General features: G+C 28.3%; 2 protein-coding genes across 2 annotated transcripts; one reads left to right on the top strand and one right to left on the bottom strand.

Moving 5' to 3' along the window:
* Positions 1 to 561: 561 nt before the first annotated feature.
* Positions 562 to 2,281, top strand: LOC18107990 (stemmadenine O-acetyltransferase). The gene has a single exon (XM_052449330.1). The coding sequence runs from the start codon at positions 721 to 723 to the stop codon at positions 2,026 to 2,028; it is 1,308 nt and encodes a 435-aa protein (XP_052305290.1). The 5' UTR covers positions 562 to 720; the 3' UTR covers positions 2,029 to 2,281.
* Positions 2,282 to 9,861: 7,580 nt separating this feature from the next.
* On the bottom strand, positions 9,862 to 11,560 carry LOC18107988 (pelargonidin 3-O-(6-caffeoylglucoside) 5-O-(6-O-malonylglucoside) 4'''-malonyltransferase). The gene has a single exon (XM_006370835.3). It carries the CDS (start codon positions 11,450 to 11,452, stop codon positions 10,130 to 10,132), a length of 1,323 nt encoding a protein of 440 aa, XP_006370897.1. The 5' UTR covers positions 11,453 to 11,560; the 3' UTR covers positions 9,862 to 10,129.
* Between the last annotated feature and the right edge of the window lie 6,985 nt (positions 11,561 to 18,545).

Here is an 18,545-nt window from a genome sequence, read left to right as displayed (position 1 = left end):
TTTCAAGTAGGATTTAAGATTTTGGATTTGAATTTGGGGTTAATTAGCATTTAATGTTTAGGGTTTAAAGTTTGGTTGTTGAGGGTTTAGGATCCGTTTATGAAAACATATACATAATAATGGGAACCAGGTAGGAAGGGGACCATATAGTGCTGTCATCTTCAATAGTGTTGTCGTTGTCTCTGAAAAAGGCATACGGCCGTGTTGTCTTCATCTTTACAGCTGGGTAGATTTCAGAGAGTGGCGGAGGAGGTGGGTGCGTAGCAGCTGGAAGTGGGGACATATGAGACCTTGGCTGCAGAAATGGAGAGGACAAACACGTGATCATTGTTTCACTTACTCGTGAGCTTGTTGGGGTCTTGCTGCAGTTGAAAAACAAATTGAAATTGATAAGAAATAACACAATTAAGAAAATATTTTTAAAAAAATAGTGCAGTTAAAATAACGTAACATTTGCGAATGACAGGAAAGTCTTTTTTGAAGATATACCGAAATTTCAATGATAATTAAAAAAGAAATTCAAAAAAAAGATATACCGAAATGGCCACAAGAACTGCTTTAAGGTGACAGAGCTCATTTTTCAAAATATTTTCTGTATTGTGTTATTTTTTTTATTTGTGCTAATTTACAAGAAAAACTCTTCTTTTACTCCTGTGAAAATTCTGCAAAGCTAGCTCTCTTATTCCCATCTCTAGCTTGTGAAGCAACGCAAATTGGAAAATGGAAGTTCAAATCACATCTAGAAAATTGATAACTCCATCATCTCCGACTCCTCCCCACCTTCAAAACACGAGAGTGACATGTTTTGACCAGCTTGCTCCATTTTTTTACGTGCCTACAATCTTCTATTACCCTGTTGAGGGGGAAGAATATGCTGTCAAGAACGCAGAAAAAAGTTTGCTGTTACAAAAATCTTTGTCTGAAATCTTAACACTCTATCATCCATTCGCAGGAAGATATGCAAGAGATAATCTTTCAATCGAATGTAATGACAAGGGAGTAGAATATTTGGAAGCCAAAGTATACGGAAGCCTCTCTCAGTTTCTTCAGCGGACATCGCCGAATCACTTGGTTCAACAGAACTTTCATCCACACTACAGCTCTCCACTAGCAGTGCAATTCAACGAGTTTGAATGTGGTGGAGTCGCTATAGGTATTTCAATGACACACAAGATAGGAGATGGATTCACCATGTTCACATTGATTAACAACTGGGCTACTGCATGCCGAATAGGAGTCAATAAAGTTCATCCCCCAAGTTTCGAATTGGGTATCATTTTCCCACCACGAGAAGCATCTAGAGTTCAGAATGTGGTTCTAGGAAGAGCTCCGACTAATAAGATTGTCACAAAGAAGTTTGTGTTTGATGGTGAGGCAATATCAAATCTGAAAGTAGCTGCTAGTGCAAGCAGTTCACAGTTCAACAGACACCAACTGACGAGAGTAAAGGTTGTGACAGCACTTATTTGGAGTGCATTTATTAGGGTAGATCAAGCAAGGGATGGAAGAAGGAGACCTTCCATGTTGAAAGTTCCAGTGAATCTGCGAGGAAAGACAAATATAAAAATCCCAGAAAACTCTTGTGGGAACTTTATAAGTTGGGCAGTAACGCAATATCTGCCAAATGATGAGATAAAGATGCAACTTCATGAATTGGTAAGCAGGATCCATGATGCAATTGAGAAAACTGTCTCAAATTATGAGAAAGCATCAAATGGCGAAGACTTATTTTTTATGGTTAACGAAGACTTTCAGAAGGTAAGTCAAGCATTGAAGGAAAGTGAGGCAGATGTCTATATGTTTTCTTGCTGGAGCCGGTTCCCACTGTATGACGCAGATTTTGGTTGGGGAAAGCCTGCTTTGGCGAGTAGAAGTGTGCAGGTTGAGAGAGAGATGATTTTGCTTCTGGACACTAAAGATGGCAAAGGAATTGAGGCAAGGGTGAGCTTGGAAGAAAACAAAATGCTTCTTTTCCTACAAGATCCATATATTCTAGCATTCAGTCACTACAAAAAAAGCAGACTATAATTCTCCTTCTCGTATGTTTAGTGACATTATTAGTGTCGTTAAAAATGTTACCCATTTAACTGGGGCTTTATTTCTTGATTATTCAGTCGAGCTCTGAGTGTGAGTTCGCCAAATAATGTGTGCAATCCTGTGAGCGTTGCATGTGAATGTTTTATTTCGCAGGCTTTCATCTTTAATTAAGTCGAGTTGTACAAGTGTCTCATCAGTGACAATTTTTTGGTAGTAAAAAGATCTGCCGGATCTTTCAAGCAAATTATTATCGTCATTATTGCTTTCATCACATTTTGTGTACCAAGGACTTCAAAGCATTATTGCTTTCATCATCCATTTTGTGTACGAAGGACTTCAAAGCAACTGTCATTTTCTTCGGCACATTTTCATCCATTTTAAGATCCTTCATCTTTCCTTCATTTGCTGTTAACGAAACAATAAACTCATCAGAGTTTAGAGTTCTGAGGTTCTTGGAATTCTCTATTGCCGTGACCTTTATCTCCCAAACCTGAGGTAATGACCTCGAGATTTTGCCAACCATTTCTTTATTGATAACGTTTTACCTAAAGCCGCAAGCTCACTAAGAATACTAATGAACCCAGTGTGCATTTTTCTTATGTCTTTGCCCGGTTCTATCTTAAAAAGTCCATACTCTCAAGTGAGGCATATTAATCTAGAGACCTAACTTGGCTCAATGTTTCATGAGTAACCTTAAGCAACTTCCATATCTCTTATGCCGTCTTGCAATTCTTTACCCTAGTAAACTCTACCTTAGACAAAGCAGAAAGCATTTATAGCCTTTCCATTACAACAGAGGTTATGAATTAAACTGTAAATCAATAAAAACACTTTTTTTTTTTTTTTTTACAAACTAAGTGGTCACGTGCAGCAATTTCACTCAAACCACACGCATAATTTGGCGATCTCACAGTCAGAAACCGGCTGGATTTCTTTATTTGATTGCACACACCAAACATAACAAGAAAATAAAGCCTAAATTACATAACCAGCTTGGAGCACAAAAGGGAGAGGGGTAGTTGATGATGATACAGCTTAATTTTTAGGAGTACTGAATGCTAGAATATCAGGATCTTGTTGAAAAAGAAGCATTTTATTTTCTTCCAAGCTCACTATTGCCTCAATTCCATTACATCTTTAGTGTCGAAAAGCCTAATACACTCCCTTGAATAATTTGGGAAAGCATTTTCAATTCCGCTATTAATTCGACTTACCAATTCATGAAGTTTCACCTCGCTCTCATCACCTGGCTTGAATTGAGCGACTGCCCAGCTTACCAGGTTTCCACAGGAATTTTCTGGTATTGGTTGTGGTATCTTTCCTCGCAAATTAACTGGAACTTTCATGAGGGAAGGCCTCATGCAGCCATGTCTGGCTTGAGACAACCTCATTAAACATCTCCATATAAGTGCTATCATGCAGCCATGTCTGGCTTGACACACTAATTTTTTTTTTTTTTGTCTGATATTCTAGTTAAGTTTTTATTTTTCATTTCAAATATTTTATTGTATATTGGTAAAAATAACAATGTTTATATTTACACTTCACTTTAAACTAAAATTCAAGCTCTTATTGCATTAAAGATTCTCTCCTAAATACATTACTCAATACTGCTCTATTTATAAAAACAATCTTATGTTTTCTCTTGTCAATTGCAAAGTTCAACAAACTTTTATTATTAACTTTAATGAACAGTTGAGATCTATTTTTTAACATTAAATATTGAGATTTTATTAACCCATAAGCCTTAAAATCTTCTAATTTTTCCAATAAAAATTCCACAAAATCCTAACTCCAGCAGCCACATGGGGAATGAACACAGCCATCAATAATATTTTCTCAACTCTGGCATCACAAAAAATTTAAACAAAAAATTAACTTTTTTTATTTTGTATTGAAAAAATATAATTTTTTTCTTATGAATATAGAGTATATATACGAAAAGACTTCAAATCTCACATTAAAAATAAAACTTTTTTTTAGGAAACATAAAGTATATATACTAAAGGGTTGTAAATACCATATTGAAAAAATAAAATATATTTTTAGTATTTATATAGTGAACTTTAAAAAGTGTTAATAATAAACTAAAAAAATATAAAAAAAGAGGGTATTAGAGAAAAACCACATTTAAAAAAAAATACCGGGTCTCGTCCAGGTCGGCCGGGTCCCGGGTCGATTCGCCTGGTCAACCAGGTTTTGCGGGGGGTTTTCCTGAACTTTTTTTGCCTTACGCAGACCGGTCCAGCCACCAGATCGACCCACCAGGTTGGTTCAGATTTAATAACTATGTGCCATCAACATGCATTTAGTCACGGTTTGATTTGACAGTATAAATGTGTTTTTGAAAAAAATATATAATTTTTTATATTTTTAAATTGTTTTGATATATTAATATTAAAAATACATTTATAATTAAATAATATTTCAAAAATAATTGTTATTGCAGAAAAGACAATGCCAACAAAGCATGGACCAAACATTAGATGAGTTTGACCGATGTTGCCTATAATTCAAATCTACCTTGCTATAAGAATGAAGACCACAAGCTCAACGCTGTATGAAATTCTAGCGGTAGAAGAGAAAAATATCTATTGATAATAATTTATGATCATTAAAATAATTTATTTTGGTTCCTATGAATTTTATTTTATAAAAAGAGTTTCACTAAGTTCTACTTCCACCTTCAAATTTTCTAAAAAATCAGATCTAATCTTGAGGAGTTTTTGGGTTTATGATGGATTTGTAATTTTTTTATTTTTTTATAAGTTATTTAAAGATATAAATAAATTTATTTGGATCGTTGTAGTGTGTTTGGGCAAAAAAATCTCGAAAATAAATTTTTAGAAGTAAAACACTCATGTCCTCATTTTTTAAAGACTAGAGGTCATTGTAATTTGACCAGAGCAAAGCAGACGACATGTTGCATGTTTTAAAATTTTTTAAAATAATAAAGATAAACAATAAGTTATTTATCACATAAAAATAAAAAAACTCAGGCACATGAATACCTTAGTCCTACACACATGCAAGACCAGCTAGGCCACATTTCTAGGCCTTTTTTTTCTTGTTTTTCTTTTTTTTTATATCCAATTTTATCCTTGACAAACATATTTTCATTGATTTTTCTTACTTAATTTTTTTTTTCACTTTCATATTTTATTGATTTTTTATTGGGCAAAATATAATTTATTTCATTTTGATATTTATAAATTTATCATAATCTTATATAGACGCATCAATATTTAATTGGTTTTTAATTTTGTGAGTATTTATTTTTCTTATCATATATTATTAAATAAAAAATTATAAAAAAATAATTGAAATTAGATTACAAGTTTGATTAATTAACTTCAGTTTGTTAGGAATCAAACATTATAAATTACATAAATAATTCTTGATTTATTAAATAAATATATGCATATATTTTTAAATTTATTATTGAAATTTTTTAATTAAAAACATGTATAAAATCTCATCATATTAATTTTTTGAAATTATCCAACTCTTGACAAGTTGCAGATCAAATAGAAGAAGTACTCAACTATATTCTAATTGACTTTTAAGGAATTAAGTTTTTTTTGTTTTTGTTTTTGTTTTACATGATATCAAAACTACAAGACAACCATTCTAATTTTTCTTTTTATTTTATTCAATCAATTTAATATGTTTGTCTAATTCTATTATTGTTTGAATAATTAGCAAATATAATCAGGTAAATATCCTATTTTCAAGATTAAATATCATAATCTATATTTGTATCTTGGTTTTTCAAGTTTTGTTTTTAGATGTTATTAATAATTTTTATTTATTTATTTGCACATATAATTCTTAATTTATTTAATTACATGTGTACATAAACTTTTTAATTTGTTAAATTTTCAAATTACAAAAATATATTAAAAAATCTATATATCTATTTTCTTAGAAAAATATTTTACGAGTTTCATAGCTAATAGAGTAATAAACTTGGTTCTCATTGACTTTTAAGTAATATATATATATAGACACACACACATATAAACATTCTCGCTGACCCCAAGATTAATGGGCCTTGGAAAGGGGACCCTAAAGCCTTGTTGTTGTCTCTAATAATTGCATATAGGCTTGTGGTCTTCATTCTCAAATACACTATTTTTTTTTCAATGCAGAAAAGAGAGTGCTAACATAAAATAAAATAAAAATTAATTTTTCAGAAATCTAATTTCTATAAGAACTATTTTCCAAAAAAAAAAAATACTTTTAAACAAACAAATTACCGAAAATATAAAACCATGGGCCGAAAGGGACCCTATACTATTGTCGGTGCCTCTAATAAATGCATACAGCGTTGTGCTTGTGTTCTTCATTCTTACAGCTGGGTTGATTTGGAATCCGGAATTTAAGTATGAGGATCTACATTTAATGTTTGGTCCATGCTTTTTTAGTTTTAAAATATAGTGTTCTACGAGCATGTTTCCTTCCTTGAGTTTTTGGATTTAATTCTCAAGTTTAATTTCCAAAAAAATATATTAATTTTTTTAAAATGCAGCAAGCCGATGAAAGGGTGCGTTTTTTAATAGCTTCCGACAATGGGATTTATTTGGTGAATCTCAAATTCTATAAATTAAAAAAGGTGTATTTTTTTTCTTTAAGTGGAAAAAAATCAAATAAAAGACATAAAACCCTACATAAAAATACAAAAAAAAATGAAAAAATAAAAAATATATATACATTAATGAAAAAAACAACGAGAACATTATAGAAGTTTGGATTGAACATATTAAATAATTAAATATAAACTCTAATATTACTTATTGGAAGAAAATAATAGAGTGTGGTAGGTAATTGCCATCTTGTCGTTTGTTTGTTTTTTTTTTTTTTCTGTGCGTAGATATTTTCCTTATAATTTTGATTAATTTCCTTTCCTACGCTTACATATGAACAAACACAAAAATAAGAGTAAAGAATAAGAAAATTTGAGAGGAATGATGTTTTTCATTAAGTGTTTTCTCAAAAGTTATTTCTTTTTAATTCTTTTCTATATCTCTTTATGTTTGTAAATTATGTTTCTGATTAAAAATTTATTTATAAACCTCAAGTCTTAAGACATCAAGGAATTTAAACTACTCAAAAAATCTTAATCTAATAAGAAATCCAATATTATAATTAAACAATAATTTTAATAAACTAATCTATTATAAATTCTTCTTCATTGAGAATTTCTACATTAAGGATTCATCCTTAACTAAAATTTTCTCTAACAATGATAAAACTCTAATATTAATTATTATGTATGCCTAATTTTCTGAGTTTTATTTTCTAATAGTAATTAAACACTATAAAAGATTGCTGGGGTGTAAAAACATTTTTAGAAAAAATAATTTTTTCAAATTAATTATTTTTTGTATTTTTAGATTATTTTAATATTAAAAATAATTTTTTTAAAATGTTTTTGATATTTTTTAATAATTGTTTTTTGAAAGCAATCGCTATTTTAATAATAAATGTGCTATTTTTTTTTTTAATGCAGAAAAGAGAGTGCCAACAAAGCATGGAACAAAAATTAAATGAGTATATATGTTGCCTATAATTCAAATCAACCTAGCTCTAAGAATGAAGACCACAAGCTCAACGCTGTCTGCTTTTATTAGAGACAACGCAGGGTCTCTTTCCTGAGTCCCATGGTTATAATTGATGAATATGTTCTTAATTAGAACGTTTGAAGCTCTAGTAAATTAAAGAGTTTTTTTTACTTTAGATATTATAAATTATAAATAAAGCTAAAAGATAAGAGAAAAGCAATACTTTTCTATATCCATTAGCTCTTATACTAGTAATTTTATAGTGGTGGTTTTTTATTTTTTTTGCATTTTAACTCTTTTTTTTCTTTGGTTATTGATTTATATATATATATATATATATACTTTAGTCAGTTATTACAGTATTAAAAAAATATCTCAGTATTGAGTTGGTATTCAAAAAATTCAGTATTGCAATATGATTTATTTGTAAAAAAAATTAGTTAAATAATTTTATGTTTATATGTTTTCTTAACTGATGAACATAAAGGTTTGAAGCTCTAGTAACTTAATGAGGTTTATATGTGTGTGTGTGTGTGTGTGTGTATATATTACCTCTAAATATCAGCTGGAGGTTGAGTGACTTAAAAAAAAAAGCATAAAGAAAGTTTGACCTTTGTTCTTTAATTTCTTTGAGTGGATATGAAACTGTGATGCTAGAGTTGAAATATTCTAGCAGTATTTTTGTCTTCATCATAATGTATGCCTGATTTTCTGAATTTTATTAATTAAACTCTATAAGAGATTGCTGGGGTGTAAAAATATTTTTTTAAAATTGATTTTTTTGTATTTTTATATCATTTTAATACTAAAAATAAATTTTAAAAAATTATTTTGATATTTTTTTAACTATTTGTTTTTGAAAACAATCGCTATTTTAATGATAAATGTGTTTTTTTTTAATGCAGAAAAGAGAGTGCCAACAAAGCATGGACTGGACATTAAATGAGGTCGACACTATTTTACGTATAATTCAAATCAACCTAGCTGTAAATGAAGACCACAAGCTCAACGCTGTCTGCAATTATTAGAGACAACGACAATAGTATAGGGTCTCTTTCCTGAGTCCCATGGTTATACAATACACCATTTAAAACATGATATTTAATAGTGTGTTGTTCTTTAGAATAATAATTTTTTTAAAAAATATATAAAATGGATTGCAGGAGAAAAAAAAGAAGAAAGAAAAAAAAAATCAGAGATATATCAAAGCTTTGATATATCAAATCCCTGGACTCTTTTAAGCTTGTGTAGAAATTGTAGAGTTGATTTGTTTTTGTGTTTCAAATATTTTTAAAAACAAGCCTGAAATTGTTTTTTAAAGTATTTTTTGTATTAAAATATATCAAAATGATATTTTTTTATTTTTAAAAAATTATTTTTAAAATCAGCACATCAAAACGATTCAAAACAAAAAAAAATTTTAGTAAAAAAAATTTAAATTTTTAGGAAATACGGTTTGTACCGCATTTCTAAATATTTTTGAATATTTTATGTTTTTGGATTGTTTTTAATATTAAAAAATTAAAAAATATTATTTTAATATATTTTAAATAAAAAATATTCTAAAGTAATATCTTAGATAATCTAAGTGGAGGGAGTAGCCCGCAATGAGGACGTACTTGTTTCCTTCTATTGAGATGATTGTAGTCAAGTTATATCAAAATTAGGGTTTGAAGATCACAAGGTGACATTTCATTCTAGTGATTGGAATTTTGATATTTTATTTCAACATGCAGGAAAAAACTCTGAAATCATAATTTATAAACAATCTTTTATAGTGTTTAATTACTACATTAGAAAATAAAATACAGAAAATCAGGCATATATACATTATGATCAAGACAAGCAATTTTTCAATGAAAATACTGCTAGAAAAATTTGAACTCTCCAGCATCACATGAAGTTACTGGAGCTTCAAACCTTCTAATGAAAAATATGTTCATCAGCTAATAAAATATATAACCATTGTCCATATATGCTTTGTTTTTATGGTGTAAATATTTTTCTTAAAATATTTTTTTATGTATATTTTTAGATGGTTTTGATATATTAATATTAAAAATATTTTTTAAAAATATATTTTGAATATATTTTCAATTAAAATATATTTTGAAAACAATAGCTATGTAAATAACAAATACACTATTCTTTTTTTTTTTTTAATGATCCGTGTTTGTCTTTTCCATTTTTTAAAATGAATGCAGCCATCAGATCCCTTAAATTGAGAGAATAAATCAGATTACATGAATAAAGAAATTAATTAAATATATAATGCATCAATCTTATTTCTAAATATATTGAATTTTAATACTCATCACATGTAACTGAAGAAGAAACATTAGCTAGCTATAGTAAAGAAAATTGAAGAAGGCATACAAACTGCAAAAACAAAAGAAAAAAAAAACTGATGAGACATACAAAGCAAATTCAAAGGCATGGAGCACAAGAAACTACAAACACGAGTTACGCAAACTGGACATACAAATCAACATTACATATACCATGTGAAGAAGAAACCGATGATGTTCTTAGGTAGTGAAAGCTAAAAGATCAGGATCTTGTTTAAAAAGAAGCATGTTGTTTTCTTCCAAGCTCACCCACGCGTCAATTCCATTACCATCTTTCGTGTCAAAAAGCAAAATCATCTCTTTGTGAGCCTGCACACCTCTACTCACCAAACTGGGCTTTCCCCAACCAAAATCTGCTTCATACATAGGGAACCGACACCAGCAAGAAAACAAATAGACATCTTGTTGTTCAGTTTGCTTCAATGCTTCATCTAGCTTTCGAAAGTCGTTCATCACCATGATAAAAAATTCATCAGAACTTGAAGCTTTCGCGTAATTTGTGAGAGTTTGTTCAATGCCATCATGGATCCGACTTACTAACTCGTGAATTTTCAACTCGCCCTCATCATTGGGCATAAAATGGGGAGCTGACCAACCTGCAAAGTTTCCACAAGAGTTCTCTGGTATAGGAAGATTTGTCTTTCCTCGCAGATTGATAGGAAATTTGATGATGGAAGGTCTCATTCGGCCATGTACAGCTTGAGACACCCTAATACAACTCCCCCATATGAGTGCCGCCACAGCCTTTACTCTTGTGATTTGTTGTTTCGGCAACTCTGAACTGTTATTTCTAGCGCTGGCACTAACAGCAGCTTTCAAATTTGATATTGCTACAGCATCAAACACAAACCTTTTTGTGACAATCTTATTTGTAGCTGTAGCTTTACGTTCCCAATTCTCGATTCTAAATGCATCTCTTGGTGGGAAAATGGAACCCAATTCGAAACTTGGAGGGCATGCCTTGTCGATCCCTATTCGGCACGCAGTTGCCCATGCCGTAATGAATCCAAATGCCGAGAATGCATCGACCATCTTGTGTGTCATAGATACACCTATAGCAATTCCACCACACTCAAACCTGTTGAATTGAACAACTAGCGGAGGGCTACTAATAGGATCGAACATTGGTGGAACAAAGTGATTCTGCAACTGGGTCTCGAGCTCTTCATCGCTGAGGAGCTGAGAGAGAGAGCCAGCTACTTGGGCTTCCAAATACTCGGCTCCCTTATCATTGCATTCAATTAAGGGTTCATCACTCGAATATCTTCCTGCGAATGGATAATATAGCGTTAAGACCTCAGACAATGATTCCTGTAACCGCAAACTTTTCTCTGCATTGCTGATTACGCCACATTCTTCTTCATTAGCCGGGTAGAAGTGGAAGCTAGGCACGTAATGATTCTGACCATGCTGGTCAAAACTTGATATTTTCAAGCTTTGAAGGTGGGGTGGAGTTGGAGATGATGGAGTGATCCATTTTCTAGATGTGATTTCAATTTTCATGTTCAAATGCTTTGAAATATGAAATAAGAGTTAGGGTTTTTTGTCAGAGTTTTCCTCAAGAAGAAAGAGCAACGCATGACTTCAGCATTGCGCGTCTGTTAATATAGATATTGGAGCATTCAATTTAGGCAAATTATTCACACCAAAACTCAATAACTACGTGGTGATACGCAAGTCACAAATTTTCCACGTAAGAGACAAGAGGAAGATAAGCCAGCTACGTGCTGACCATGCAAGTCACAGAATTTTTTTATTTTGTATTTATTATAAAGTAATATAAAATTATTTTTTAAATTTATCCAACAATTTATACTTCAAGATCGAAATTGGTTTTTGATATAATATTACAATCTCAATAACAACATGGCCGGGAGTTCAATTCTATTTTAATTAAAATTAAAAATTTAAATATAAGATTTTGTCGATATGTGTAAAACTTTCAACTAAAATTAAAAATTTTAAAAGGAGACAAGTAATGTGAATAGGTATAAGTTTTTAACCCAAATTTATAATTTTACAATTTACTTTTATAACCTAAATTTATATTGTATTTTCTATGTTATTTATGACAACTTGACCATGTTTTGCAGAGGCAATAGATAATCATGGTTAATTGCGTTTCAAGTAGTTTTTTTTTTTTTTCACAATTCAATTTTTTTATTTAAAATTAATTTTTTATATATTTTCAAATGTCTTGCCTTTGCATTGATTACCTATCCGTCCTCCATTGCCATATCCATTTGCAACTAAAAGTGTGTTTGGCAGTGTGGTTGTGGGTACTTTTCAAATAATTTTTCATGCTAAAATGCATGTCAATGATGTTTTTTTATTTTTTAAAAATTATTTTTGATTTCAGCACATCAAAATGATCCAAAATATATAAATTATATTAAATTTTAATAAAAAAAAAATTAAATTTTTTAAGAACACAATACCAACCGCATTCCCGAACGAGCTATAAGAGTTTTAATGATTGACAGCACGAAAGACATCAACTTTGAATTCTGGGGAGTAAATGCGAACCTCATGGCCCGCATCTGATATATAATTATGAGAAGATTAAATAATGTAATTTATGAACTTGCAATAAAGGAGTTTTTTGTTTTTCCATGCAATAAGGATAAGAGTTCTGACTCATTGTTATTAATGCGGTGAATGATATTTTTAAAAAATATTTTTAAATTAAAAATATATTCAAATAAATTATAAGCAATCTTTATGTAAATCTAATTTAATTAGAAGAAAAAGGGTTTAAACTTATAATTGTTGAATTATTAAATTTTTGATATGAGATTAAATAATTATTTCAATTTAAAAATTTAAATGATTAATTCAAATTAATAAAAAAAATTTATATTAATGGATCGACAGTGCCAGAAATTGATTTTAAATGATTAATTCGAATTTTTTTTATATATATTTGGAAGTGTTAATTTAAAGTGTTTTTAATGTAAAAAAAAATCCAAAAAATCATTTATATATTTTATGATTTAAAGTGTTAATTTAAAGTGTTTTTAATTTTATGAGTATCTATTTTTTTATCATATAATTAAATAAAAAATTATAAAAAAATATATAGTTGAACCCGAATTATAGGTTTGATTGATTAATTTTGATGAAATAGAAATTAAATATTATAATTTATTTTGATTGCGTAAGTCATTCTTGATTTATTAATTAAAAACATGTATAAACTTTTAAATTTATTATTATTTTTTTAATTAAAAACACGTGTAAAATGCCATAGACTTTTAAGTAATAATATTTTTTTTTACAATATCTCATAATGTGTCGTATGTCACTCTCTTAATTTGTTTTTTTTATGTAATTGCTTAGCATTTTGTTGTTTTACTTTTTAGCTAGGGTTAATTGAAGGTTAAAATTATGTTTACATGAGATTTTTTTAACAACATCATCATTTAAATAGCATAACCAATTCACTCTTGGCCTGCTAATTTGAAAAAAACACAGCAATTATTTATTTATTTATTAATATTTATTATGGTTGATTAATTTTATCGGATACTCTAATCAAGTTTTTAATTTTTATTTCAAATATTTCATTATATATAGGCAAAAATAATAATATTTATATTTGCACTTCACTTAAAACCAAAATTCAAGCTCTTATTGTATTAAAGATTCTCTTCTAAAAACATTACCTAATACTGCTCTATTTGTAAAAACAATTTTATATCATCTTTTATCAATGGCAAAAAAAGACAAGCTTTTGTTATTAACTTTAATCAACGGTTAAGATTTATTTTTCAACATTTAATATCAAGATTCCATTAACCCATGAGCCTTGAAATCTTCCAATTTCTCTAATAAAATTCCATAAAGTTATAATCCAAGCAGCAGTTAGATAGAAAAAATGTATTAAAATAATATATATTTTTATATTTTTAAATTATTTTGATATATTAATATTAAAAATAAATTTTAAAAAATATATTATTTTAATATATTTCTAATTAAATAATATTTCAAAAATAATTATTACCAGATTGTTATCGGAGAAAACAGAATGCCAGCAGAGCATGGACCAAACATTAAATGAGTTTGACCGATGTTGCCTATAATTCAAATCTACCTTGCTTGCTATAAGAATGAAGACCACAAGCTCAACGCTGTATGAAATTCCTGCGGTAGAAAAGAAAAATATCTATTGATAATAATTATGATCATTAAAATAATTTATTTTGGTGGCTGTGAATTTTATTTTGTAAAAAGTTTCATTAAGTTATACTCTCACCTTCAACTTTTTTTTTAAAATCAGATCTAATCTTAAGGAGTTTTTGGATTTATGATAGATTTGTAATTTTTGATTTTTTTATAGATTATTTGAAGATATAAACAAGTTTATATGGGTTGCTATGATGTTTTTGGGCAAACAACACTTGAAAATAAATTTTTTAGGTGTAAAATATTTATATTTAATTTTTCAATGATTAAAAGTTATTGTAATTATGTTTCGTGAGATTAATCGAGATACATAAAGCTAATTTAAATATTTATATTAATAAAAAAAATATTATTATAATTTAGTTAGAGCAGATAACATGTTAGCTGCTTTTAATTTTTCCAAAAACATAAAGATGAACAATAAGTCTCCCATAAAAAAAAAAAAAAACTTATGCACATGGATGCCTTAGTCATGTGCGCCAGAACTTTTTATTGGAGGCCCAGGCATGCAAGGCGAACCAGGGCCACATTACTAGGCTTTTTTTGAATTTTTTCTTTTATTTTTCCTTTTCTTTTTCTTTTTTTATTTCCAATTTTATCCTTGGCAAATAGATTTTTATTAATTTTTCTTACTTATTTTTTTTTTACTTTCATCTTTTGATATTTTATTAATTTTTTATTAGAAAAAATAGATTTTTTTCATTTTTCTATTTATAAGTTTAAATTTATCAAAATCTCATATAAACATATCGATATTTAGTTAGTTTTGGTTTTTAATTTTATAAATGTCTATTTTTTTTATTATATAATTAAATAAAATATTATAAAAAAATAATTGAAATTGAATCACGAGTTTGATTGATTAACTTCGGTTAGTTAGGAATTAAACATTATAAATTACACAAATAATTCTTGATTTATTAATTAAATATATGTATATATTTTTAAATTAATTATTGAAATTTTTTTAATTAAAAGCATGTATAAAATCTTATCATATTAATTTTTTAAAATTATCCAACTCTTGACAAGGTGCAGATCAAGTAAATGGAGTACTCAACTTTGTTCTAATTGACGTTTTAAGGAATTAAGTTTATATATATATATATATATATATATATATATATATATATATATATATATATATATATCAAATAGATGGAGTTCTCAACTTTGTTCTGATTGACGTCAAGATTGATGGGCCTTAGAAAGGGGACCCTATAGCACGTTAAAAAAGAGGAAAGAGAATATATATATATATATATATATATATATATATATATATTAGAGACATACCAAAATTTTTATTACAATACCACCAATACTATAAAAAAATCAAATCTAGATTTGCTTTTTAAAGTCACTGGTTTGAGTTCCACAAACTTTATGGTCATTAGAGGCTTACATGGTCGTTAACTTCAGGGCCGCTGGGATTAGTCTAGGTATGTGTAAGCTAGCCCGGACACCCACGTTAATCTAAAAAAAAATCTAATTAAGATGATTACAATAATATCAAAAAAGATCACCAACAAAAACACTAAGTACATCATATTTTTTGGCAAAGTCAAGTGAGCGACTACTATCTTTTCTAGTCATGCTCTTGGGCTTTTTAAAGCTTTTGTAGAGATTTTAAAGTCTGTTTGTTTTTGTGTTTTAAAAGTTTTTTTAAAAAAAATTAAATTTTTTTTCTTTACCTCAAATTATTTTGTTGTGTTGTCATATTATTTTTCTGTGTTAATATAAAAAATAATTATTAAAAAGACTCTAAGATTGATTAGAGAATCTAATGATCAAAATATTAGATGGGGACTTCATCTTTATTTTTATTCATAAAAAACAAGAATTTTTTGTTTTTTTTCCATTACTAAAAAGATCCTGGCCCAAAAATAAATGACTGTAAAACCGCACACGTGCGACAAAATTTATTTGGTGACTCCCAAATATTATAAACTTAAAAGAAAATCTTTTTTCTTTAAGAAAAAAAACTCAAATAAAAGATACACTATCACATCGGTATGTTATATTAAGAAAAATTAATACATTTTTCTTAGAAGCTAAACTTAAAATTTAAATCTAAGAAATTTAAAGAAAAGATACATCCTGATAGAATTAACTTCAAATATTTTCCTATTAGAGTATTGAGAGCCAAAAATCAAGTACTTCCATGCTTGGATGAATTTGGGATCAACCAAGTTCAATTGGCATGTTACATCTATATTTTGCTAACCTTGAGATGATAAGTAGGCCACCAAAGGCCCTGCTGGGTTTTCTTCGAAATTAGTTCTCTTGGAATAACATAGCCAAATTCTTGATTTTGCCCTGACTCTTGCTTGATGCCTGTCTAGTACAGAATATTGCTGTAAAAAGATATGCCTTGTAACATGACTTTTGCAACCTTAGCTAGCAATCATTTTCTGACATATGTCATGTAAATGTAGAAATGTTTTTTTCTATTATTAAAGAATTATTTGCATCGTTGAAAGTGAATATATTTATCTTATAGAATATAATATAATTATTTATATAATTATCTAGTTTGTTTAAATAAATTATATATAAAATTTAGATAAGTTTTATTAAAAGAAAATAAATATAAGTTATCCAAAAAAATCTATCAATTTTATTTTTTTTGCGAACACAACTAGAAAATTATTAATAATGTAATAGACTAGAAAGCGTGATGATAATGTTTATCATATATATCTTTTATCACATGGATGTGTATATAAAAAAGAACAATATGAAGCTTTAACAGGGCAAAAGTAGCATTGGGCACTTACAGCGAAACAAGAGTGTCCAATCAGCTAAGGAGTTACACAGAGTTCCGCATCATATACTCTTGACACATGAGTGGTGTGTAAAAAAAATTCTCAAGGAGACTTGTTCGTTGAAGAGTTGGAGAGCCTGCAGACTCCTAGATGAGTTCTTGTGTTAACTGTTAGCAACTAGATGTTATTTTTAGGATGGCAATAATGTAAAGATCGTCAGGTGTTTTTGCAAGATACTATGGTAAAAGACAAAATAGAGAGCTTGTCTTGACAAATAAAGTAGTATAGTTATTGTCGCATATGTACGGCATCGCAGCAATTGTCCTCCCGGTTGAGATCTCTCTTGAGATGAAGTTGCTACTTAGTATTATGATTATTAAAAATCTTAACTAGTTTCAGAGTCTAGATGAGAGGACTTGCAGTGTATATGGATGATGTAACACTCCTAGTAATTAGTATACCTCACCTAAGATAATTTGTATTGTTTATTTGTCTAATATAAATTAATGTGATGTTATTTTTCTAATAGTTGATTTGTTTAAAGTTTAAGAAAAATTCTCCTTAATAAGGAAGTTTTTGTCTAAAGCCTAACAATTATAAAGTCGAAACATAAAATTAAAAGAAATTATCTTTTTTATTCTATATCGAGAATATGTTTTATATATAAATTTATAATCTCACATATTAAAATAAAAAAAATTGATGTTTTTGAAATATAGACCAAGTTCTCATGACTTTAAATCAAAAAATGCATGCAAAATAAAGGACTATTTTTTTATGATTTGTTCAACATGATAAAATATGAAAATTTAACTTATTTTTGAGAAACTTTGCCTTATGCAATTAAAAATATAAAAATAATTTTTTATTGTTTTTTTTTTTAATAAAACCAAATAAAATGCACAACCCATATCAATTTTTCCTCTACATGTGAGGTCCTATATATATATATATATATATATATATATATGTTTGACCTTTTTTTCTCTAATTTCTTTGAGTGAATATGATCAGGAGAAATGTGATGCTTGAGTTGAAATTTTCTAGTAGTTTTTACACTCAAAAATTGTTTTTCCTAATCATAATGTACGTATGCCTGATTTTCTTAATCTTATTTTTTATGCTATATAAAAGATTGCTCATTGCTTGTGATTTAGAGGTTTTTTTTAGCATGTAGGGATAAAATATCAAAATACCAGTCACATTATTTATTAAACCAACACAAATCTTAAACCTCAATAACTCTATAAAAGAAAAGAAAACATAATTAGAATCAACCTCTTTTACGCTTTCGTGGAAATTCTATTAAGAATAATAGTCAGGATGCAAAGCTATAATCTAAGCAGTACTTACTTCTCCTTCCCTTTCTTCCTTTTGTGTTAACAAAATTAGATTCGAAATATTTTTAAGTTAATTTACAATTTTTGAATATTTTTAAGAAAAAGGCACAAGATAATGTTTATTAGGAAGGTGAAATCCACGCGCCTAACTTTTTTTTATTAAGTGAATAATATGTCATCAAATTTTTTTTTAAAAGAAATATAGCTAATAATGTGTCGCTTGCTTGTGCATATAATATGTCCTTTTTTAGTTGAAATCCTAGCCACTAAAAAGTTGGGTCCAAGTTTTTGGATCAACAA

Source organism: Populus trichocarpa, chromosome 19 (assembly GCF_000002775.5).
Source record: "Populus trichocarpa isolate Nisqually-1 chromosome 19, P.trichocarpa_v4.1, whole genome shotgun sequence".
NCBI classification, from domain to species: Eukaryota; Viridiplantae; Streptophyta; class Magnoliopsida; order Malpighiales; family Salicaceae; genus Populus; species Populus trichocarpa.
Note: the sequence above shows the minus strand (reverse complement) of the source record. Positions and strands in the feature narration are given on the sequence as shown.

Excerpts from the sequence above, each read along its gene's own strand:
- LOC18107990 (XM_052449330.1), top strand. The coding sequence starts at position 721 with ATGGAAGTTCAAATCACATCTAGAAAATTGATAACTCCATCATCTCCG.
- LOC18107988 (XM_006370835.3), bottom strand. The coding sequence starts at position 11,452 with ATGAAAATTGAAATCACATCTAGAAAATGGATCACTCCATCATCTCCA.